At 46.8% G+C, this 26233-nt stretch overlaps 1 protein-coding gene across 1 annotated transcript in view; it reads right to left on the bottom strand.

The window, feature by feature from the left end:
* Positions 1–26233, bottom strand: part of TXN (thioredoxin) — a 51331-nt gene that overhangs the window by 12635 nt on the left and 12463 nt on the right. The window contains exons 2-3 of the mRNA XM_029614951.1: positions 18470–18574; positions 7873–7932 (exon numbers count right to left, since the gene is read on the bottom strand). Of these exons, the coding sequence (XP_029470811.1) occupies positions 7873–7932; positions 18470–18574 (165 nt within the window). The remainder of the gene's footprint in view (positions 1–7872; positions 7933–18469; positions 18575–26233) is intronic.

The following is a 26233-nucleotide window of genomic DNA, read 5'->3' as shown; positions in this document are numbered from 1 at the left end:
ACGTCCCTCCATCTCACACAGGCCTGGATTTAGGGACATGCAGCTACCTCTGGCATCACTTTTTTTTTTTTTTTTTAAGATAGGCCCAGAGTGTTGCCACTGATGCATGCTTAAATCCAGGCATTCTGCCTCACATCATCCCCCTCCCCCTCACTTGCTGCAGTACAGGTCCCACAACAGCTGTGACAAAACCAGGAAATTCAGTGCAGGGCTCCTGCAACCTTTGTGCTCATCTGCCCTGTGACTCCTTGCTATCTACCCTTACATGGTTTCCCTGTTACCATGGAAACCAACACCTGTGGGTGATGTATTCAGTAGCTCTGTAACATGAGGGTGGCAGGAGACTATGCTAAATTTCCTGGCTCTGCTTGCTGCTGCCTTTGTGTTGCCTACACCATGATGTGATGGAGGTGGTGGACAAACCTCTCCCTATTGTCTATAGGAGCTGGCCACTTAAATCCAGCCCAGATCTCACTTTGGAAGTGTACAAAATTTTTGCATTGACAATTTACAGACTCAAGCATATTAACTCATCTTGGCTGAAATATTTGTCTTGCTTCCAGAAGTTCCTGGAGCCAATTGCAAAAGATACATACTATTAAAGACCAGATAGAATGCACCTTCCTCCCAGGAAGGAGGAAAGTTAGGTGTGGCAGCCTTTGTATTATAGCACGTTTACCATAAGCTGGGTTCTGTATAGACAGCAAGACAAATTAGACAAAATGTGGAGACATCCAATGATGGCAAAAAAAAAGACTATGCTCACTAGCAAAAGTTTACCAAGCTAGGGAGGTGTGGTTTCCAAGCCTGTGCTGCCTTGTGACCAGCTTCAGAACTTACATTTAGCAAGGAAATCAACTTTCTAGGGAGGCAGGTGGGCATTATGTTATTCCTGTCATCTACAACACTCCATTTATAGTAATGAAACTTGCTTTTTCCATCAACAAGGGCCGACTTAGCCATGAGGAATCCCAAGCTGAGGGATGTGTAATAGAATGCTTACAGAATAAGCAACCCAGACCCCTGTGGAGAATTAACTATTGCAGCAGTGGGATGTGAATGTGTGAACTAACCAAGGTTCAGCTTCATAGATGTCTTCAATGAAGACTGCTTTTAGGTGAGTCACTGAGTTAGCCATGGCTCTCACCTGATGAGCCTTGACAGTGATCTGAAGGCAATCCAATGCATAAAACTATGCTACAGTCTACTAGCCAGTTATACAATCTGCATTTGGCAACAGCAATGCCTAGACTTAAGTTTCTCAGTTTTACAATCCTCACAATGGAGGTTGAATTCTCATGTAATAGGTCAAAGTCTATTTACAGTCCACTGAATAGGAGGGGCCTTCCCTCCTTTGTGTATGATATCTTAGAAATATGGGCAAAAAATAGCTCAATTCAAAAGACAAAGCAAGTTTGTCTACTGTAAAAGACAGTTTACTTACCGTAAACTTTTCTGTAGAGAGCAGAATGACTTAGCCATGCTGTCTGGGAGCCTCCAGCTGAAGGTTGCGAGTGCAGCATGAAGACGTCCTTGCAGAAAGCTGGGTGGTTTCAAAGAGGCTGAGTGACTGGCAGCGCTCAACCTGGTCCACAGCAGCCGCTCTAATTTGGTCCTTGAGTGGACTATGGACCTTCCCTATCACTGCATCTGCTACAGCTTGCTGGTCTAGGCAGTAATGAGCCATGAAGATATGGAGGGAAGAGCATGTAGCTGCCTTACATATGTCTTGGATCGGGACTTCATGCAGATGGACTACTGACAGCCATTGCTCTAACTCAAGGGTCTGGAACCTTTTTGGCTGAGAGAGCCATGAACGCCACATTTTAAAATGTAATTCTGTGAGAGCCATACAAGACCAAATTAGTTTACTACATCCCCCCACCCTCCTGACCCCCCCCCCCCAAGACCTGCCAAAAGTCCCTGGTGGTCCAGGGCTCGCAGACAAATCTTTAATAAAAAAGTAAAAATCTAACAAACCCCCCCACCCTCCTGATGCCCCCCCCCTAAGACCTGCCAAAAGACCCTGGTGGTCCAGCAGGGGTCCGGGAGCGATCTCCTGACTTGGGCTGTCGGCTGCCAGTAGTCAAAATGGTGCCAACGGCCCTTTGCCCTCACTATGTCACTGGAGCTACCGCCGCCATTGGTCAACCCCAGTGACATAGTGAGGGCAAAGGGCCGTCAGCACCATTTTGACTACTGGCAGCCGACAGCCCAAGTCCAGGAGATTGCTCCTGGACCCCCGCTGGACCACCAGGCAGGTCTTGGGGTGGTCAGGAGGGTGGGGGGTTTGTTAGATTTTTACTTTAAAGATTTGTCTGCGAGCCAGATGCAGCCATCAAAAGAGCCACATCTGGCTCACGAGCCATTGGTTCCCGACCCCTGCTCTAACGAGCTCTTGGTAAACTAGCTAGAGTCTGACCTTTTAGCATAACAGTATTGGATGCATTGCAAAATGCATGTGGAAAGAGTCCTTTTAGAAACTGGGAGACCTGGAGCGATTGGGTTGAAGGAAACTAGCAGTTGTGAGGCTCTGGTTTCGGACTGCGTTCCGTTTATAGTATGCCAAGACTTATTTGCAGTCCAGTGCATGTAGCTGCTGTTCCCTTCCATCTGTGTGGCTTTGGGAAGAAGGTTGGCAGGGTGATTGTTTTTCATATAAACCAGAGACCACCTAAGACAAGAATGAAAGGTGGGTCCGTAAGGTCACTGTCATGATGATATTCCAAGTACGGCAAGTAATTAACCAGTACTTCAGACTCTTGTTGCAGAGGTCAGGGCCTCCAAGAATAGCACCTTCCAAGAGAGATCTCAGGAGAGCAGATTGAGCTGCTCTAAAACTAGATTGAGATCCCAGGGGACTGGGTCTGAGATACAAGATGCCCTTCATGAAGTGTGAGACTAGGGGATGGTTAGAAATTGGAAGTCCCTGGCAGAGGTGGTAGAAGCCATAAGTCACACTGACATGCACACCAAAGCAGTTGCCAGTCCCGCCTGAAATAGGGAATGGAGGTACTCAAAGCTGTTCTGGGGAGCAAAAGAATGGGTCCATGCTCCAGGCAGTGCACCTTGCTGTGTATTTTAGCCATTTTCCTTGATAGTTACATCTGGTGGAGGACTTCTGGATGATATCAAAACATCCTGGACGCCTGAGGGCAGTTGTACCGTGATTCAATACTGCCCTTTCAATCTCCACGTCATCTGCAACAGATTAAGCAGGGTGCCCCTGTCCTACAACAGTAGATCTGCACCATGGCCCAGCAGAATAGGCTGTTTGGTGGAGAGATGTAGCAGATAAGTGTACCATGGCTGTCTGGGCCACACTGGAGCGATCCGAATGAGATCTGCACTTCTGTACAGTCCATGAAATGAGTGAAATTGGTGTGTAAGCATAGAGGAGTCCTCCCATCCATATGAGGAACGCATCTGGCACCAGATGTTTCTGGCTGGGGTACACTGAGCAGAGCGCCTGCCCTGGCCGAGCTCCCACTCATGGGGGTGGAAGATCCTGCTTAGCTTGTCTGCTGGAGTTCTCCACCCCTGGTAGGTCACCTTAAGGGAGACTGAGTACTCCTCTGCCCATTCCAGGATACGCATTACCTGTGCACAATATCCAGGAACCTGACCCTCCTTCCTTGTTTAATGAAGAACATAGTGACCTGGTTGTCCATGTGAACTTGAGACCCCATTGCAGTCATTGTATATGTGAAGGGATGAGGGGTACCACAGATGGCTGCCGCCATGTCACCCAGCAAGGTCAAGAGCTGTTGGGCTGAAGTGTGAGTAGTCATCTGGATGACCAGGGTGTGCAGCATGTGGGCCCTGTCTACCGAAGGAATGCTCATCCCTGTGTGGGCACAGATGAACTGGAGGTTTTGAGTTGGTTGAAGGCTGGACTTCTCATAATTGATTAGACCCAGCCCTTCCAGGTACTGAATTGCCAGTAGGTTGCTTTCTAGGGTGCTGGATGCGCCACCAACCAGTCATCAAGGTACGGGAACAATTGGATTCCCTTCTTCTGGAGGTGGACCATTGTTACCACTAGACATTTAGTGAAGACTAGAGACAGACAAGACACCAAAGGGAAGAACCTTGAACTGGTAGTACCAACTGTTGACATGAAAAACAGGTATTGCCAGGAAGAGTGGTGCATAGATATGAGTAAGCAACCTTGAGGTCCAACAAGCACATCCAATTGTTGCTTTGTACAAAGGGAAGAATGGACTTTAGCAATCTTGAATTTCTCTCAAGAAATCTGTTGAGGGCTCTGAGGTGCAAGATGGTGTGCAGCCCCCTCATTTCTTGGGGGATGAGGAAGTACTGGGAGTAGAACCCCCAATCCAACTGTGAACTGGGAATCAGTCTGATGGATTGATGTTGGAGCAGTGTAGAGACCTCTTGTAGGGAGCAGAGGTTTCAAGGTGGACTGATGCTGGCTCACTCTGTGGGGAAGATTGGGTATGGTCCTGAAATGCAGACAGTAGCCCTCCTTGGCAATGGAGGACCCAACAGTTGGAGGTGATAGTTGCCCAAGAGGTGTAAAAGTGAGAAATCCTTCCCTGTACATGTCGCAGTAAAATTGGCCCTGGTGTCTCAATCCCTGTTGGGGTTCCAAAGTAGACAGAAGCCAAAGACAGCAATGCCGACGGGATGAAGAGAAAGTTCAGGTGATACCCTTGAGAGATTATGGCCAGGACCCATTGGTCAGAGGTGATTGTGAGCCGTTTGTTGAAATGACAGACCTCCCTCTGGTACATGCGGCAGTAGAAGCTGGCTGCTGCTCTCTATGCAGGAGTCAAAAAACCAGAAGCAAGGCCTGGCTGAGGAGCTGCTTGTGGTTTTTGCTTATGAGGTTGTCTGGACTGGGCTTTTTGGAAAGGCCTCGTAGAGTGAGCTCTAGACAGTGGTGGGTAGGACGACTTTGGGTGATGGGATTTTTTGGAGTCCTTCCTACATAGTTGTTTGGTCGAATATTCAGAAGTAATCAGAGAGTTGGCGAAGGGTCTCATGATGCTCCTTGAGTTGTGCCACCGTTTGCTGGATCTGTTCAAACAGATTGTCAGATCTTGCCTTGCATTGGAGACAATCTGTCCTGGACTTCAGGGCACAAGTCCAAAGACTTAAGCCAGGCCCATCTTCTTGCAGAAATAGCAGCTGCGGAAACCCTGGAAGCAGTGTCGAAGATGTTATAAGAGGACCTTATTTCATGTTTCCCTGCTTCAAAACCTTTGTTAACTAGGGCTTGCAGCTGTTCCTGGAATTGCTGAGGAAGAGACTCCGCAAAGTCCTGTATTTGTTTGAATAGGACCCCGCTGTACTGGGTCATATAAAGCTGGTAAGATGCAATCTGAGAGATAAGCATTGATCCCTGGAAGGCACGCCGACCAATGGCATCCAGGAATTTCTGCTCATTGCCTGGAGGGAAGGAAGAATGGGGCTTTGAGTGTTGTGCCCTCTTTTGGGCAGATTCCACCACCCAGATTGGTGATCCAGTTGAGGTTTTTGGAACCCTGGAGCTGGCTGGATCAAGTATGTGGTATCTGCTTTTCAGTTGACTGGTGCTACTGAACCAGGGTGTTCCCAATTCTTCTTGAGAAGATCCAAAAGAACTGACAGGGGTGGAGGTGATTTCTTTGGGAGCATCCAGAAATTGTAACAGCTCCATCATTTGATGTCTATCGTCTTGCTCAGTCTGTAATTGGAAGGGAACCAACTCAGACATTTCCTTCACAAAATTGATGAAGGATAAGTCCTCTGGAGGAGAACGCTTCCTGCTTTCAGTAGCAGAGGGTGGCGATGATAAATCTGTGTCTGGAGATGAATCGTCACCTGTCCCTCTAGAAACCTAAGAGGGACGGGACGAAGGTATTCCAGAAGGTCCCAGGTCTAAGCTCTGAAGGCAGCGAGGGAGCTATTGGAGGCACCGATGGCTGAAGCATTGGCAGGACTCCCGAGGGAGGAAGACTGAACGGTGTTTCTCCTCCCGATGACAGAGCAAGTGGAGAAGGCACCGGAGCCATTGGTGGAAAAGCATCTATAAGCGCTTCCATTCGAGAACAGCAGTGCCAGAGCTGCCGGAATGGGATCTGTTCTGCAATCTGTGCTGGGGTCAGCATCAGAGGAACCTGGAACGTTTGCATCGCCTTGTCGATAAGAACATAACATGCCATACTGGGTCAGACCAAGGGTCCATCAAGCCCAGCATCCTTTTTCCAATAGTGGCCAATCCAGGCCATAAGAACCTGGCAAGTACCCAAAAACCAAGTCTATTCCATGTTACCGTTGCTAGTAATAGCAGTGGCTATTTTCTAAGTCAACTTAATTAATAGCTGGTAATGAACTTCTCCAAGAACTTATCCAATCCTTTTTTAAACACAGCTATACTAACTGCACTAACCACATCTTCTGGCAACAAATTCCAGAGTTTGTGCGTTGAGTGAAAAAGAACTCTCTCAGATTAGTTTTAAATGTGCCACATGCTAACTTCATGGCATGCCCCTAGTCTATTATCCAAAAGAGTAACACAGATTCACATTTACCTGTTCTAGACCTCTCATGATTTTAAATGCCTCTATCATATCCCCCCTCAGCCATCTCTTCTCCAAGCTGAAAGTCCTAACCTCTCTGGTCTTTCCTCATAGGGGAGCTGTTCCATTCCCTTTATCATTTTTGCCTCCTGAACCATCCGGTCCAGCTTCAGAGACCTGGAGCAACCAGCCCTGGAAGGGAAGGAGGCAGAGGTGTAGCCGGAGGGACCGCCGTTAAAGGTGGAGTCACGGCTCCCAATACCCGTCTGGGTGAGGGTTGTCTCTGTGACCTGGTCTCAGATAGGGTTGATGTCTTTTCTGGACGGGGTTTCTTCGATGGCGGCTTGGACGATGGAGTGGTCGATTTTCCTTTGATGGTCCGAGGCTTTCGGTGTCTATGCAGATGCTTCGATCCCCTCTGTCCTGAGGGGGAGTAGAGGTAGTCGATGGCTGGGAAGTAGTCGACGCCGGATGGTCACCGGCCTGTGCCCAATGCTGGCGCGAAGTGGACGGCAGTTCCGACGTCGAAGCAATAGACTGCAACGGAGTTTGAGAACTGAAGAGAAGTTACATTTTCTCCATTCTGGCTTTGCGACCTTTTGGTGTCATTAAGGCACATTTGGTGCAAGTCAGGACATGCTCACACCCGAGGCACATTACACAGACTTTATGGGGGTCTGTTATGGACATGGTGCGAGTGCAGTCATGGCACCGACTGAACCCTGATGCCATGGCCTTTGAAAAATTGAGCCGCAGTGCGGTTGACAGCCAGTAGGCCATGAGGGCCAAACTTGACGGGAATAGACTGGAATCTGGTAAAACACTTACTGGAGTACCGCAGAAGCAATTTGAGAGGGACCCCTGTGGGGTTTGAAAGTTTGCAGTAATTCTGAGAGGAAAATTCCTGTCAGGAGTCTAAGAGCTCCTTAACCCACTTGGCTACTGCTGCATGGAACAAAGACTGAAGGGGGACCCCTGATGGTTGCAGGTTTAGTGCCATACTGGGCATGCCCAGTAGGTGCCAGCCAGTTCTAGAAACTGACAAGTGTTCAGTGACTGGACTCCATCCTGTGATGTCACCCATATGTGAGGACTACCATCCTACTTGTCCTATGAGAAGATACACTTAAGAGCCATTGACCAGCTAAATATCCCTTGCTTTAAAAAGGCATAGTTATGCCATAGCTAGTTACAAATTTACTGCAGTTTTTTTTTGCAAAGGAGGTTTTTTTTTTTTTTTTTTTAATGGATTCTACATACCCATGGTCTGAAAAATTAGGAACAGCATGTCATCCCAACACAAAACCACATGCATGACAGAAGTAATTGTCCAAAATTAGCATACCTGAGCTTCATCCACATCAACTTTGAAGAATAATACATCTGGGTTCTGTTTAGCCAGTTGCTACAAAGACAAAAGTGTGAGAAAAATTTAGACACAAGACATCTTTTATTCCAGGTTTAAAAACTGGAAGTTTTCTTGGTCTTATCTGAAATGAACAATTTCTGGCTTTGGACTATACTTTAGCTATTGAACTCAATCCTCTGTGCCATTACTTTGTAACACCAAGTATACAGTAATAGAGACATGTTTTCAGTTTAAAACTGTTTTCACCTTTGAAAAATAACCAGGAATTTATGGGTGAAAATTTGTTTAGACTGATCTTCACCCCAATTTTAGATTGACTAAAGAGCATCTCTAGAGTTACTGATAGTGTTTCAAGGCCTCTTACTATTGCTGGAAGCTAGTGCAAGCCAAACTACATTCTGCATTTCAAGTCCAACCTCATCAGCAAAACACCCACTCTCCAGTGCTGCTTATGTGATGTTTCAAGTCCTACCTCTCCCTCAACCAGCCAAAGTGCCTGCTGTTTGGTGCTACCTGTGCTGTGTTTGGTGGACTGCCTGCCCCTCCTGGAAGCACTTCCCAAGCTGGCTCTAGTGCTGCATAAGAGCAGGACATGCAGAGTATAGGAACCACAAAGAATGCTGGAGTGAGGAATCTGGGAGCTGCCACTAAGAGAAGGCATGTGTTATAGTGGGGGCAGAAAGTCTTCATGGCATCAAACTGTACATGTAACTCAGCTCCAGCTGAACATCAACACATCCCATGCTGTTTGCAGATTCATCTGGAAGCTTTCCAGTGCAGATTGTGAGGAGATAGTCCTCTGTTGCTGAAGGCAGGCTCTTGTCCATGCTATGTCTAGCAGAGCTCCAACAAATACCTAGATCAGAGCTTTCCAAAGTGTGTGTCGGGACACATTAGTGTGTCGCCTGTAGTGTGGAGGTGCGTCACCCGGTCCACAGGGCCGGCGGAAGCAGGGAACTATAGCAGGAAGATCGGCGGGCAGTGGTGGAGCTTACATCACCACGGCCCGAAGAAAAGGGTCACGTTCACTCCTCCTCCTTCCTGCCTGTGCAGCCCTGGAAGAAAAACGTTGCCGGAGCCGCGTGGGCAGGAAGGAGGAGGAGCATCTGCTGCGTACAGAAGAGCAGCATTAATGGGCCGTTGCGGATCCCACGTCGCGACGGCCCGAGAAGAGGAGGAAACCCGATAGCAGGGCCGCTGCGGATCCCACGTCGCGGCAGCCCGAGAAGAGGAGGAAACCCGATAGCAGGGCCGCTGCAGATCCTGTGTCACGGCCAGGGAAGATCAGGGCCTCTGAAGAGCCCATCCTTCGGCAACCCGTGCAGAGGGACAGCATGTGCCAGTGAGAGCCTGTGCTTGAGCAAGAGAGCATGTAGGAGTGAGAGAGCCTGTGTGTATGAGAGAGAGGCATGTGAGAGAGAGCCTGTGAGATAGCGTGTGAGAATGAGAACCTGATTGTGTGTTTGAGGGAAGACAGATGGAGAGAAAAGAAATAGAAAAAAAAGACCCTGTAAAAGGAATTGGCAAAAAAAACAAGAAAGGAAAGGTGGAAAAAATAGCCTGTGACCAACCGATTAGAAAACTAAGATCAGACAGCAAAGGTAAAAAAAAAAATTACTTTTTAGTGATTGGCACATGTAATCTTTGGGAATGTGCAAGAGTAGCACTTTCTCTATGCCGATCTCACAATGTACGAGATCAGCATGGAGGAAGTGGAAGCCTGCAAATATTTATTATGAGAGGTTGTGTTGTGAAACATTTTATTTATGTATATATTTAAGGAAACATACATAAATTGTTGAAATACATTTTGTTCGTTTAACCTTTAACTTCTGGTTTGCTGGTAGACTGAATTACTGTGTCACGAAATTATGTTTGTCTAAAAAGTGTGTCACCAACATGAAAAGTTTGGAAAGCTCTGACCTAGATGGTCATGTGCATTGATTGTGGCATCTTCCTGCAATGATTTCTTGACCAGCCAATACTCCAGTTAGAGACATGCAGCACCATTCTTTTTTTAAACAGGTGTACTGCCACCACAGTAAGACATGACTGATGCTGGGCCAAAAGGCAGTACAATACTGGAGGATACAGCCTCCTACATTTATTCTGAGAAATTTGTGACAAGGAAATTTGGATGCAAGTATCCTCTAGAGAAAGCATAGCCAGTCCCCTTTCTGAAGGGCAAAGTGTCCAGGAAAGTCTAACTTTTCAGAAAGTTGTTAGAGGCCCTTATGTCTAGAATGGGAGTGTAATCTTGTTTTCTTTAGAATCAGGAAAACAAAAAATGTCTGCTCCATTTTTCAAAACCTCCTAGAGGGCAGGTCTGGAATGGCTGTTGAGAGCTGAAGGGTTGATGTATCTGTACTACCACTTAATTAAAAGGGATGCTTCTCTGTACACAGCACATCTGCAAGTCCTCCCTGGATCTCAGGTCAGAAGTCTGAGGCCTGCAGCCAGATGAGTCTGCAGGCACTAATCTTTAAAGTAGAGACTTAAATGTTTCAAAAACAAAAAGGTCAAGAGGATCATGTGTTTTCTGTATGCCATTCCCTTTTCCCCAGTGACTGGAGGGTGCCCTGCTGCTTGAGGAAGTTGCTTAGCCACCCCCTGCATCTGCTTCAATACGTCCTGCAAGTACTGGCCTCTGAAGAGCTGATAGGTGATTGTGGGCATTTAGCATAGCCCATTGAAACATCTTCCTCCCATGAGTATCCATGGTTCTAGAATCCTTTCCCCAGGGGCATTGAGGGATGGCTCAATCCTTTTAAAAGCTTTGACCATTGAGGGATGGCTCAATCCTTTTAACAGCTTTGACCAACACAGATTGGTGGTAGCTGCCCATTGAATTTGGGAGCCTTCTACAAACTGGAGAATGTCCAGCTTGTTATTTCTGTTTTCATTCGCTGTCAAGTAAAGGGAATGGACCCTGTCATTTGTCTAATAAAACCAGTGAATAGATCCTCAGGAAAGGACTTCTCTATGAGAAAGTTTGAAGACCCATTGATCCTTCTGTCTGCAGCATCACTAGATCTCTAGCCATATCTCCAAGAAAGTTCAGTCAGACCCTGACTTCCCGACGAGCAGACGAGGCCTCAGAGGGGTGTACTTGTCTACTTGGGTCTGGAACGCCAGTGTCTCAGGGAACAGTCCATTGGAGGAAGAAGAGAGATTGCCATCAGGATAACCACCAGACAGATTCTTCTCTGGGAATCAGCACCATTACACAGCTGCTGGGCAGCTGAGGGGACATGAGCAGGAACATCTCAACTTCCATCTCATGCTGGTCCTGATGCCAGAGTACCAAGGACTTTTACACTGCCTTGAAGGCCTCCTGAATCTTTTGTCCAGCTCCTCAAATGATAGTTAATGCAAACACCAACTGGGAGGCAGCAGAGGTGGCCATGTCTTCTTGGGAAAGAAGAGGTGTATTGATGGCTAATACTGGGATCACTGAGACTGGTGTGGTTCCTGGGCCTTCAAAGATGAGCTCTCCTCAGCATGGGATGCTTCAGGAGGGTTCTTAGTCACTGCTGGCCTGTCTGCTCCTGGCATCATGTGCTGATTGTGATTGCTTTTAACACTTGACAGTGTGAAGAGGTCCTATCGGGCTGATACAGTAAAATTCATGGGAGAGCCAGCGCTCCAAGCGAGCGCCCGCTCTCCCAATGTGTGCCATTCGATTTATTTTATTTAACATTTTTTATATACAGAGGTTCTAGAGACAAAAATCACTAAGCACTTCGGTTTACAGACAACTATTGAAATGACTAACGTGAGTCTTACAGAGAACAGGAAATAAGAACTGGGATATAAAACAATTAAACTCAAAATGACATAGAATCCTTAACAGAGTTAGTAAAGATTGGTAGTCAAACCTGTAACAGGCGATTAAATGCGACTAGAGTATTATGAGAATAAATCTATGGTTGTTTGGTAGTGAAAAAACATGATAATTTGCATCAGGTGTGTAGGACGGATTAAGTCCGAATTAGGCGTAGGCTAGGGTGAAGAGCCAAGTCTTGAGTCTTTTTTTGAAGTAATTGGACAATGTTCAAGTCTAAGTTCTGAAGGGAGAGAGTTCCAATGATTCGGGCCGACTGTGGTGAAGGTTTAGTATGCAAATGAGGGTCCGCGGTAAAAGAGGTGCTAGTGCCCTAGTACCTCCTTTTTGACAGGAGCGGAGACTTTTTTTTACCAGCATCACCCGCTGACAGCCATGGGTTCAGAAAATGGATGCTGGCATAATTGAGCATCCATCTTTCAACCTGCAGGCTGCCGGCTGATTTAAAATTTATTTTTTTTTTTTTAAATTTTGGGGCCTCCAACTTAATATCGCTATGATATTAAGTCTGAGAGTGTACAGAAAAGTAGTTTTTTCTGCTTTTCTGTACACTTTTAGTGCCAGCAGAAATTAACGCCAGCCTTTAGGCAGGCGTTGCTTTCTGTATTGCGTGGGAATAACTAATAGGGCCATCAACATGCATTTGCATGTTGCAGGTGCTATTAGTTTCAGGGGGCTTGGCCACACGTTTGACGCGCTATTGGAGAAATTACTTACCTGATAATTTAGTTTTCCTTTGTGTAGACCAATGGGTATAGTATACTCCTGATAGCAGTTGGAGACTGATCAGATTTCAATCTGACGTCAGCCCCAGTACATATACCCCTGCAGGAAGTGCAGATCTTTAGTATTCTCCTCGAAAAGCAATTGCGGATATATATATATGACTGACTAATTTGGCTAACTTGATTAACTTTATAACTTATAACTTGGTTAACTTAATTAACTTGAACTGGATGAATTGATTATAGCTGGAGACTGCCAGTGCCCTCAACCGAGAAATGTTGACACCTGGTAGGATGGGTGTTCTAGTTGGAGAGAAGTGTGGCTTACCCGTGAATCACTCGCTGTTCAGTGATGTCCCTTGAGAATTCCATGAACGGCAGCTGTGGGTGGGATGCTGAGTCCATCTGTCTACACTAAGGAAAACGAAATTCAGGCAAGTAATTTCTCCATTTCCTAGCGTGTAGCAGATGGACTCAGGACCAATGGGATGTATAAAAGCTACTCCTGAACTGGGTGGGAGGCTGCCTGTGACCCACTTAGTACTGCCCTTCAAATGCTGTGTCCTCACAAGCCTGAACATCCAGGTGGCAAAACCTGGAGAAGGTGTGGATGGAGGACCATGTCACCGCCAGATCGATCTCGGTGGGTGACAGCATCTTGGTTTCCGCCCAGGACATTGCCTGGGCTCTAGTGGCATGGGCCTTGACTTGTAAAGGCGGTGGCTTGCCTGCTTCTATGTAGGCCGCCTTGATTCAGCAGGCTATGGTTGCTCACGAGGCTGCTTCCCCTTGCTTCTTCCTGCTGTGAAAAACGAATAGATGGTCTGTCTTTCATACAGATTCCGACCTTTCCAGGTATTGACTAGGAGTCTGCTGATGTTGAGTTGGCATAGACTGCGAGACTCTTCCGAATTCTTATGCTCATCTGGTGATGGTAGTGAGATGGAAGTGAGATACCACTTTGGGGAGAAACGACGGAATTGTGCGTAACTGGATAGTTCCTGGGGTGAGTGAGGAATGGCTCCTGGCAGGACAGTGCTTGTAGCTCGGAGATACGGTGGGCCAAACAGACTGCCACCAGGAAGGTGGTCTTCAATGTTAATAGTCTGAGAAACAGGCTGCAAAGAGGTCTGAAAGAGGCTCCTAAGAAATCCAGGACCAGGTTGAGGTTCCAAAGAGGGACCAGCCACTTTAGGGGTGGTCTGATCTGCTTGACTTTCAGAAAGCAGGAGACATCCGGGTGAGAGGCTATGCTGCTGCTCTCGCTCTTGGTTCCGTAGCATGACAATGCTGCCACCTGTACCTTGGAGTTGAAAGAATCCTCTCTGTAGCCTGTTCTGCAGGAATTCCAAAACCGCCGGAATTTTGACTGAGCGTGGGACAATGTTGCGGTCCTTGCACCAGGCTTCGAATACTCTCCAAATCCTTGTTAGGGATGTGGAGAACTTGCGTGCTCTGAGTAGGATGTCAATTACTGCCCCCGAGTATCTGCTCTTCCTCAGGCGAGTCCTCTCAATGGCCAGACCGTAAGATTAGATCTGGATCCTCGTGGAGGATCGGTCCTTGTTGGAGCAGGTCTCTGTGTTGAGGTAGAGGGAGGGGGCTCCCTGTCAGCAGTCTTCACATGTCTGCATACTACGGTCTTCTTGGCCAGTCTGGGGCCACTAGAAGTACTGGGCCCCTGTGGTGTTCTCTCTTGTGGATGATTGCACCCAATAGGGGCCATGGCGGGAAGGCATATAACAGTCTCCTGTGGCCAGGTCTGTACTAGGATATCGATTCCCTGGGACTGAGGTTCCCATCTGCGGTTGAAGAAGCAGGGCACTTGGGTATTGGACTGGCTTGCCAGGAGGTCCATGGTTGGTGTTCCCCAATGGTTTACTATCAATTGGAATGCTGTGGTAGGCAGCCTCCATTCTCCTGGGTCTAGACTTTCTCTGCTGAGGTAATCCGCAGCAACATTGTCTTTCCCAGCGATGTGGACAGCTGAGATCTCTTGAAGGTTTGCTTCCACCCATGACATTAGGGGGTCTATTTCCAGAGACACATGTTGGTTTCTGGTTCCTCCCTGGCAGATGTAGGCCACTGTTGTGGTGTTGTCTGACATTACTCTGACTTGTTTGAGTGTGATCGAACCATAGGCAGGATAGTCTGACTGCCCGGGCCTCTAGGCGATTGATGTTCCACCCCGACTTTGTTCTGTTGTCCCTGAGCGGTCAGCTCCTGGCAGTGTGCTCCCTATCCTCGTAGGCTGGTGTCCGTGGTGAGCAGGATCCAGGATGGTGAGGATAGTCTTGCTCCCTGGCTCAGATGGTCTTCTGGTAGCCACCATCGTAGTTGGGTCCAGATTTTGTCTGGGAGCTGAAGGTGTACAGTGTAGTTCTGGGACAATGGATTCCATTGTGATAGTAGTGAGCGCTATAGGGGTCTCATATGAGCTCTTGCCCATGGCACTACTTCCAGTGTGGATGCCATGAGGCCAAGGATCTGTAGATAGTCCCATGCTGTGAGGCAAAGCTCACTCACAGGGTTTGCAACTGGGTCATCGATTTCGATCTCCTTTGTCAGTGTCAGGGTGACCTTTTCTTGTTTGGTGTTGAACCAGATTCCCAAGTATTCTAAAGATTGGAGGGCTGCAGACAGCTCTTATGTTGACCACCCACCCAATGCTCTCCAGTAGAGTTTTGACTGTTGGTCGCCTGGTGGCTCTCCTCTGGGGATTTCACCCTGATCAGTCAATTGTCTAGATAAGGATATATGTGGATTCCTTCCTTCCTCAGTGTTTATGCCACCACCACTATGATCTTGGTGAACGTCCAGGGTGCTGTGGCTAACCCAAATGGTAGTGCCCAGAACTGGTCATGGCAGTCCAGGATCGTGAAGCATAGGAAACGCTGATGCTCTTGATAGATCGGAATGTGTAGGTAGGCTTCCGACAGATCCAGGGATGTAAGGAACTCTCCCAGTTGTATCGCCCTTATTATAGAGCATAGGGTTTCCATGCAGAAGCAAGGAATCTTCAGGTGACAGTTGACCAACTTGAGGTCCAGGATGGGCCTGAATGTTCCCTCTTTCTTAGGAACAATAAAAGATGGAATAATGTCCAGTATTTACTTGTGGAGGCACTGGTGTTATAGCCTCTAAGGCTAGTAATATGGCCAGTGTAGCTTCCACTGCCATCCTCTTGGAAGGGTCATGGCAGGGGGATTCCACAAACCTGTCTGGAGGGAGGTGGTGGAAATCCAGGTAATATCCCTCTCGAATGATGGCAAGGACCCACTTTGTCTGAAGTTCTCTCAACCCATGTTTGGTAGAATAGGGCAAGCCTGCCACAGCCAACCCCTCCTTTGGATGGGTTGGCTGTGGCCTGGGCCCGAGCTGGCTCCCCTTTTGTTGTGCTTGTTCCGAAAGGACTGGCTTCAGCCTGTGGGACAGGCCGCTTGATATGGGCTGAAGCGCTGTGATCCTCTGCCCCTGGAAGTTTGGGGGAAGGGTTGCTGGTTTTATTCCTGTCCTCCAGTAGCCACGGCTGTGGGACTCGCCCCATTTGTTGGCTAGTTTCTCTGGTTTGCTTCCGAACAGGAGGGTTCCCTTTAAGGGCTTCCTTGTGAGTCTCGTTTTGGAAGATGCATCGGCTGACCAGTTTCGGAGCCAGAGTTGTCTTCTGGCTGCCACGGCGGATGACTCCTCTAGCTGTGGTGCGCACCAGATCAGAAGCAGCATCTGCAAGGAATGCTACTGCTGGTTCCAGGGCTTCCCTGGGAGTGCTCTTCCTGGTCTGTGATAAGCAGGCGCGTGTCACCACGGCACAGCAGGCCGTGATCTGTAGAGACAGATGACAAAGGACTGTTTGAGGATAGATTCCAGATGTCTGTCTTGAGCATCCTTGAGTGCTGCTCCTCCCTCCACTAGGATAGTAGTGTCCTTAGAGACCGTGCAGACCATGGCATCCACTCTTGGACATGCCAAGAGATCTTTGGCAGCTGGGTCCAGAGAGTACATGGCTGCCAGAGCATGCCCTCCTTTGAATGTAGTTTCTGGGGCATCCCATTCCAGGTCAATTAGTTGCTGGACGGCTTGTAATAGTGGGAAATGACGGGAGGTCTGACGGAGTCCCTCTAGTAGGGGGTTAGTCTTAGGTTCCCCTGAGGCACTTGTGCCTGGGATAGCAAGCTCTTTTAAGCTGTGTGTGACCAGGTCTGGAAGCTCGTCCTTTGTGAAGAAGCGTCTCATGGTTTGGTGGGGCTCTGTCCCTGAGGGAATCCCCTTCCTCCAGGGGTTTTGAACCCTCATCCGAGTTGTCCGTGTCCTCGAAGGTGGGGCTTGTGGACAGTGGGATCACTTCCTTGGGCATAGAGGGTCCCGGGACATTGAGGTCCTCTTGTGGAGCTTGTGGCTGTATTATAGGAGGCCCCGGTTGCATGGCCCCTTTGAAGAATTCCACCCAGGAGATGGATGCTGGGTCTAGACTAAGGGGTGCCATGTCCCTGGGGACACCTGTTTGAGGGGGTCCCACTGTGCAATGCTAGATCTGGCATACTGTTTGAGAGGCTGGAACCCGGTACCAGCTGGGGAGGGCCATGAATTGGATCCCCTAGGGCCTCTTCGCACTGTATTACACAGGGTCGTGGCCTCCTCATGCTGTGCAGCTCTAACGTGGCATGCTGGGCAAAGGCCCTGAGCCTTGAGTTTCTTTTCCGGTGGTGCCATGGCTTGTGTGTAAAATAAAGTTGTGCGCATAGGTTTGGTGTGTGCTCAGGGACTATAACCCTTTTGGAAGTTCTTTGTATTCAGGTGATACCTTCAGATGTCAAACACCCCCAGGCACATGACTGATGTATCATGAGATCAATGACAGACAATCCTGGCACACCAAGGGCATTGTTGTAAGCTGGTCTGTTTAACCATGGCTGGCCAGAAAACAAGGGCAGCAAAATCAAACTGACTGGGAGAGGTCTATGCTTGCTGGACAGAGAACAGAAAGGAGAACCAACTACCCTGGGAACTACAAGGAGATGAAAGAAAACTACAGGACTCCGTGAAAGAATGATCCTGTAATTCCCTCCCCCCAAAGAACAAGCAGCAGGATAGGAAATAAAGCCTGTGGGTTCTGTACAAAAGGAGAATGAAGGGGCATCCACAAGGCCACTTGGTATAGTGGTATGCCCACTGAGGCACAGTCAAAGTTCTAAAAACTTGAAGATCTGTATCAGGCTCCATCACATTTTACCCACATGAGAACTGCTATCCTGCTTGTCCTTGGAGAAAACATCTATTGGTACAAAGCCACTTATTAGCAACTTTGGACATGTAACATGTACCACCAATAGACATTGAATTAGGACTCAATAGTACAGAGAAAAGCCAATACATACCTGAACACAGCAAGTGGGGGCAGGGGGGAGATAAATGTGCCAAGGAAGAACAAGGTAAGAAGCTGGAAGAGTGTGGGAAAAAGTGAAAACTGATGTAGAAGGGCAAAGGCATGCAAAAGCCTTAAAACAAATCAAACACACAAATTTAATGAACTCAAATAAGAGTAGGAAAATATTTAAACCACTTGAAGTACCAGCTTAAAATTCAGAAGAGAACTCACATTTTCTTCCTCCTGCCCACCCAGCTTCTCCTTGGCCCATTAGACAATTCTCTAGCCCCTTCTGGCAGCAGCCACCACAGCACTCTATTGCCTAGGCCTACTCCAGTATCTCTTCTGTTGGACACCAGAGCCTGAGATTCCGGTACCTGGGATTTTTCTAGACTTGATGCTACACATATGCAAACAGCAGCAGAAAAAAGACACATCTATCCCCAAGCCCTATTAGATGGATATTGGATGAGTGATCCAACGAAAGACCCACAGATCTGCAGGACAAGAAGAGAATTGCCAGATTAAATAACTTGAAATGCAAGATGAAAATAACCAAAGATGCTCCACATGCAGAACTGTGAAGCAACCATGGGGCACAAATTACTTTATCACTAGACATTTTCTACCTTAACTTACTTCAAAGATAGGAGCAATATTTTTGCATGGTCCACACCATGTGGCAGTGAAGTCTATCACCACAAGTTTGTCACCAGCATCCTTCAGTGTCTGGTGGAATTCATCCTGTGACAGGGAAAAAAATAAAAACAGATATGTCAACTGGAAAATCAAAGTTTACACTGAGTACATCACAGCAGTTTCTTTCACATACTATTAGAAGAGCATAGGACACAAGCACAGCAGACAGTGGGAAATAGAAGTACACCATGCAAGCAAACTTAAAAATACTTGATGTATTAATGTACAGTACAATGTATTTCATTATACAAAGTTCTCCCACTACAACTTCTTACCACTGGCAAAGCCACCACCATATCCACTGGAACAGTTTCTCAACCCTTTGTAGGCCAGGGACCAGCAAGTTCTCTTTAAGTCATGGAAACCAGTTGTAGTGCTGATGGGATGTGGTCTTCAAATAAAAAATTTGCAGGGGGATATATTCCCTCAGTCTGATCATGGGAGAGCTCTGCAACTGGTTTGTCTCTAGACAACTATTTAGCAGGCTCAGCCTTAAACACCTCCAACTCCCACATAGCAGCTAACTCCTGGTAGGTGGAGGCTATAGATCCCATAAATACAGTCTTGAGTCAGTTAACATTGGTTCTCAGTCAGTAGTCTAACTTATTTTTCTGCTATCTTTAAAAAAAGGCAGACCGAGTTTCTCAACTTCAGATCTTGTACTCCTATTTGGTTACTGTGTTCCTAATAAACATCTTTTTCATTTTAAGAAAAACATGCAAAAGATTGTATATTTAGCTGCTTTGCCCCCAAATATGGGATATTTAACGATCTTAGATTATATTTTTCCAGAGATTTTCAGGATAAAAGCAAATTTGCTTACTGTAAACTATTTTCCTTAGATAGCAGGATGAATTAGTCATGCTGTCTGGGATGTCCACTAGAGGGCAGCCTTGGAGCTTCACAAAGATCACAGCTTTGCTCTGTGTGGCTGCTCTGCCTTTCCTGCATGGCACCATCTTTCTCAGTCTATAAAAAAGCCGATCCTGCAGCACATGGTTTTCCTGAGGCTGTCCAGGAAGGCAGGCCGGTCAGCATGACTTAACTCATCCTGCTATTTACAGAAAACACTTTACAATAAGTTTGCTCTTTCCCCTACTATAAAGCAGGCTGAATTAACTATGCTATCTGGGAGTCCCCAGCTAGTATTGCAGAATGGAAGTTGCAGTCCAAGCATGGCATTGGCTATGTGCCTGAGAGCTCAGCCACTCAAGTCCTAGCGTGGACAGCCTTATAGCTTGGGAAAAAAAAAAGGTGGAGTACTGCATCCAAAAAATCCCGTTTATCCAGACAGTAATGCAACATGAAGACCACGTGGCAACTCTGCAAAATGTCCAGTAATTGAACATCATGAAGATGGGCCACCAAAGCAGCATCACCCTCACTTGATGGGCCCTCTGGATTGCTGGTGAGGGTCTCTGACCTCAGGAAGTAGCAGAAAGCTATGCACTGCAATAACCAGTTGGATAAGAGTCCATTTGGCTACAGGATGGCCCAGAGCATTTGGGTTGAAAAATTAAATTGGGAAACATTTATCCGACTGCATTCGCTTGTAATAAGCCACAGCACATTTATGGCCCATCATCTGGAGCAATCACTCTCTCGTTGGTATGTGGTCTTAAGAAAAATGCTGGCAGGTTTAGTCTGGTTGAAGTGGAAATCAGATTCTACCTTTGGTAGGAAAGAATATGTGATGTGTCCGAGTCACTGTCATGATGAAACTGCAAGTAAGGGGAATAGTGAACTAAAGTCTGTAGCTCACTAACTCACCTGGCTAAGGTTGCCACCAGGAAAAGTACTTTCCATGTAAGGTACTTCATGGGACAACTCTAAAGATTCAAATGGGGGCAACATAAGCTATTTCAAGACCAGATTGAGGTCCCACAGCACTGGAGGCTTAGCCACCGGTGGATGTAACCTGAGGAGTCCTCTCATGAAACATGTGACCAAGGGATGGTGCGAGACTGGTAGGCCATTGTGTGGGTGATGAGGAGCAAGTTTGCTTACCGTAGATAGATTTATTTATAGTTTTTTTTTATACCGATTTTCCTGCATAAAATGCATATCAAACCAATAGATGAATTGGCCATGCTGTCCAGGCGGGGGGTGCTGGTCTCACCAGCTTGCCAGGGCTCAAGGTGGTTTCAGGAGTCAAGGAAGAGAGCACCTGCTCTTGCGATACTCCTCCAGTAACTAAGCTCTCCAGAGTTGACGCCATTGCTCCCGCAAAGAAACCTTCAATTCGAGGTTGAGAGGTATTGACAGACAGGGAATCAACCGACCCCCTTAGTCTTCCCTCTGTGTGTGGCATGCAGAAAAGAAGAAACCCTCTCCTCGAACAGCGTCTTAGCAGACCTACTCGATGGTGGCCATCTTGCCCCCACACTCACCTTTTGATCATGTCTGATGAGTTTTATTATGTGCTCAAAACAGTGGAGAAAAACATGCAGACTGTTCCTTGTTTGGTTCTTGTGTTAAGAGGTGCCCACTTCAAGGATCTTTGTGCCCATGCTAGCATCAGCTGCTGTGAGCTTATCCAAGCAGTAATGGGTGGTGAACATATGCAGCGAGGACCAGGTTTCAGCCTTGCAAGTGTCCAAAACAGGCATGTCATGCAGGTGGGCTATGGAAGCCACCATAGCACGTACCTGGTGTGCTTTAGGTGATGTAGCTAAGGATTGAGCATTTCTGGTAGCCAAGTTGTATGTAGTTTGTGTTTCAAGTTGATAGTGTTCTCTTGGAAACAGGTAGGCCTGGAGCATTAGGGTTAAAAGAGACAAATAGCTGAGATACTGTCCTTTGTTTATAGTAAGGCAAGTGAACACTTACAATCCAGTATGTGTAGTCTACATTCTGCAGGATTGCTATGAGGCTTAGGGCAGAAGGTTGGAAGAGTGATAGACTGGATGAGGTGGAAGACGAAACCACCTTTCGGAGGAAGGTAGGATACGTGCATAACGTGACTATCATGGTAGAATTCTAGATATGGAGAATAGTGTACTAGGGCTTGTCTTGCAGAGCTAAGTGCTACTAGAAAAGAGTATTTTCCAAGAAAGGAATCTGGGATGACAAATATCCAGAGGCTTGAAAGGAGGTAACATGAGTTCTAGCACAATATTTAAGTCACAAGGAATGGGGGCAGCTTCCGGATCAGTGGGTGTAGATGTAAAACACCTTTCATAAACCTCAAAATTAGGGGGTGAGAGGATATCTGTCATTGTGCAGAGAGTGATACAGTGATATGGCACTTAGGTGGACTCTGAGGCCGTGGCTAGCCTTTTTTGGTAGAGTAAATGAAGGTATCCCAATAGTTGTTCTGGAGGACATGTGAGTGGGTCCAGACTGCTGTCAGAGCACCAAGAGGCATATCATGTCCATTTCCATCTGTAATTCTTGTGGAGGGCTTTCTAGAAGAGATCAGGATATCCTGGAGCTGAGGTGACGTATTCCAAAGCCTAGACCTGCCTTTCAATTTCCATGCTGCGAGACTCAGATGAATGGAGTGGATGTAGGAGTGAGCCTCCTTGGGTGAGGGTTTCCCAGGGGGGGATCTGTTCCACCGATAGCCATGGTATACATACCTGATCTGGCTGTCTGGGCCACGCTGAAGCAGTCAGAATGAGATCTGCGTTGGCTGTGATGCACTTCTGGACAGTGTGAAAAATCAGTAGTATGGGGGGGTAATATAGCAGACCATCCATCCAGTCTGAGAAATGTGTCCTGCACTAGTCTCAGGGAGCTTGGATATACTGGGCTGAACCTTGCAGATGCACTCCATAGTCAAGAGATCGAAGCATGGCCAGCCCCAGGCTGAAAGTTTGAGTGCCACATCCTGATGAAGTACCCATTTGTGGGGTTGAAAAATTCTGCTCAGTTTGTCTGCTCTGGCATTGTTTATGCCAGGTAGGTGGTTTATGGACCTCTTGTTTGCCCATTCCAGGATTTTTATTGCTTCCTTGCACAGAGTCCAGGAACCAGACCCTCCTTTATGTAGAGCATGGCCACTTGATTGTCCGTGTGGATCATGACAGTTTTCCCTTCTAGTGTTCTCTCGAAGGCTTGGAGAGCATTTTGAATTGCCCTCAATTCCAGTAGATTGATTTGCTGTGCACTCCCAGGCAGACCATAAGCCCTGAGTTTGCAGGCTGATTAGGTGAGCACCCCATCCTTTGGTTGACACGGTGGCGAGTATATATGATGAGCTTGGGGCTGCAGTGGGGCTCCCACTGTGAGCTGGTGTCACCCACCAGCCCAAGTCCTGCTTCGTGCTGGGCGTGATTGTGACTGGTGCAGAAAGACGGTTGGAGAACTGATTCCATTGTGTCTTCAGACCCCATTGTAGACTCTGCATGTGGAGACTTGTGGGGAACCACAGATAGCTGCCACTATAAGTCCCAGGAGTATTAAGATTTGGCAAGCAGGGGCAGTGGTAGACTGCCATAGGTGGTGTGCGAGTGTTGTCAAGTTGATCGCTTGCACTTTGGGAAGGAAGGCCCTGTCCATTGAGGTGTCAATATGGGCTCCAATGAACTGCAAGGCTCGAGTGGGTTACAGATTAGATTTTTTGTAGTTGATTAGGCCCAAACTATCCAAGCATTTGATGGTAGTGATGAGATTGTCTTGTAGGAGAGACTGGTTGGGTGCTACTAGCAGCCAATCATCCAGATAGGGGAATATTTAAGTTCTTTTTTTATACCAACATTCATGGCACAAGTCATATCGCATCGGTTTACATCAAACAGAGATGGATTAACTAAAAAAAAAAAACTAGTCCATTAACGAAGGGAATGAAGAGCAGGGGGTTATAACTAGGAATTAGAAATACAGAAATTGAGAAACATATCAACATGATACTATAACGAATGCTAGTGTGTCTGCTGAGTAACATCTGGATTCCTTGTCATAGGTGAGCCACTGCTACACATTTGGTGAAAACTCTGGGAGCTGAGGAGAGGCCAAATGGGAGAACCTTGTATTGAAAGTGGCAGCCAGTGGCCATAAAGCAGAGATATCACCAGGAAGCCAGTTGCATCGGTAGGTGGGAGTAAGCATCTGAGATCCATGGAACACACCCAGTCATTGGGTTGACTAAAGGGAAGAATGGACTTTAGGAACGTCATCTTGAATTTTTCTGTCAAGTGCTTGCTGAGCATTCAGATCCAGGATGGGATGTAACCTCCTTTCTTTGGAATGGGGAAGTATTGGGAATAGAATCCTGTGTGAAACTGTGGTACTGGTAGTTTTGTGGATGCATTGCTGATCTTTAAGTGCATTTGATTGTAGTGTGCAGCTAGGTGTCTTGTATGAACTAGGTGTGGCATGGGGGGGGATGGATTAGAAGTTGAGGGAGTAACCTTCCTTTATTTTCAAAATCCAGAGGTTGGTTGTAATGGCTACCCATGCAAGTAGGAAATGGGATAATCTGTCTCCAACTGGGAGTGGTAGTGGTGGGTTTGGGTTCCCTAAAAACAGTGATGTCGGGGGATTTGGATCTTGTGGTGTTTGAGATTGTTTCGGGTTCCTCTGATGCTGTCTGGCCCCCTGTGTTTGTGAAGACTGAGGGCAAAAGGTAGAGTAGTATGGTAATTGTGAGGCCAGATAAGGCCTGACGGGCTGACATTTATATGACTGTGGTAAGACTGATAGCACCTGGAGGATGACAGGTCAGATAGAGAAGTTAGACATAACTGCCTGTTTTTGTTTTTAATTGGGCTGTCTCCTGGAATTCATCAAACAGATTATCTGTTAGGCAGGGCAGGTTTGCTGCACTGGATCAGGGCCTAGCCCAACTGAGGCCGCTCAACCCGATCGGTGTGGCAATCTGAGCTCTTAAGACTGGAGACCTGAATTCAAAGAGTTTTTCTTACCTGGCCTCTGTGCTTACCGATCATGTGCCAGACTGTCTCCAGCTGCAGGGGGAGAGGAATTACCTTCACCACTCTGCTCGTTTCTGCACCTGCTGCCTTTCAGCCACACTGGGGGCTAAGTCCATGCCGGGAACCAGCTACTGGACCAAGGCACACCTCTGAGGGATATCTGAGATGACCTCAAGAATTTGACTGGGGGAGGGACCCTTAGGTATCACTGCTGGAGAGAGGGGCTCTATATTCCTTAAGGTAAATTTGTTTCTTCTTGCTGTAATTCCTAACACAATTCTAGTGTGTGGGATAGTGTCTGCATCTGCTAGAAGACAGATACTGAAGAGTTGAGGTTACTGCAGGGGTATATCTAGAGTGACGTCAGCTTTGAAATCTAACTCAGTCTCCCATCTACTAGCAGAAGAGCACAATACCCACGGGTCCCGAGTCCATCTGGCTACATACTAGGAAATTTAAGAATGTACTTTGTAAATCACTCCTTTTCCAGTTTACAGCAATTTGGTTATGACAACCTGACTCCAAATAGTGCCATGATTTAACTAGTATATGTGCATTTAACATGTTAATGCAATATCAGATCCTCCACCTATAGTATCTGTTTAGTTTAGAAGTGCTTAACTTATATTATTCATACTAGATTGCTATGTTAAGTTACTTTTGCGGTCATAGTTCAGATAAAAATTATATATATAATTCAGCTGTACATGATAAAGGAAAGTAATTACTGCAGTAATAGAATGTCTTATCAAGGAGAGGTTGAGTTACACCTGTCAATTCTGCAGTAGTTACTTTCCTTTATTTGGCATGTACAGCTGAACCTTTCATGGCTGTGCCACATATTGCATCACATTTGCAAATGTTTACTTTACACTTGCTTTTCCCTAAAGCCAAGCACTGGAAACTCCACCTGATGCTGCTTACCTCATGACTTCCAACAGCAGCTGACGTTAGAGACAGTTTAAAGATTGGCTACTCCAATAGACTGATTGCCTTAGCTCTTGGGTGGGGGGGGGGGGGGGAACTAATATAGTACCAATGTTGTTCTTACTAATGTGACAGGGTTTTACAAGGTGATATGACTTCAGGGTCATCTCGTGGAATATGTTAATTGCATCCAATATCTCACTTAAGCTAAAAGCAGCAGCACTGAGGAACTGGAACACAAGCAGAACAGAAAAACTAGAAATTAAATTCTATTTCTATGGGAAAGAATTTCAAGGAAGTTAAACACCTCTAAAATGAGTCACTTTCGGATTTTTCCCTCTTATCCTCCCATCTTTGGCTCCCCCTTTAGAAGACATGCACAGATAGCTTTAAGAGTCCCTCTAACAGTGCTATTACCTCTCTGGCAGACTCGTGTACCACATCTTTAGTACACCCAGGTCACAACTGGTAGTGATAAAATCAGAATCCCCTCACCCCAGTCTTAGTAATGGCCTGTCAAAATTAAGGGAGACCTTATGCTATTTAAGAAAGCAAAACCATAAATTAAGCAGAAAGCATTTAGATATTCTCAAATTAAATCAAAAGTTTAACACTTAAATGCCCCAGAATTCTAATAAATCTTTCCAGAACACACTTGGTCAGCCCCACAAATAAGGCTAACTAAAAATGGGAGTGGCTTCAGAACCAGGTTTCATTTGGAATTAGCTGAAATCCCAGTCAGAGGATGCCAGAAAGGCATTCTTATTCCACTACACTACTTGCCTCTGCCCTTAGGTACCCCCCTCCCCCCAGGCATAAACCCCATTAGTGCTATGCACTCAATTACACCTTGCAGCTTATAGTAACAGTCACTGACAGCAGATAAAAACCGAAATGGTCG

Source organism: Rhinatrema bivittatum, chromosome 1 (genome assembly GCF_901001135.1).
Source record: "Rhinatrema bivittatum chromosome 1, aRhiBiv1.1, whole genome shotgun sequence".
Lineage (NCBI taxonomy): Eukaryota > Metazoa > Chordata > Amphibia > Gymnophiona > Rhinatrematidae > Rhinatrema > Rhinatrema bivittatum.
This window is presented reverse-complemented; position numbering and strand designations above follow the sequence as displayed.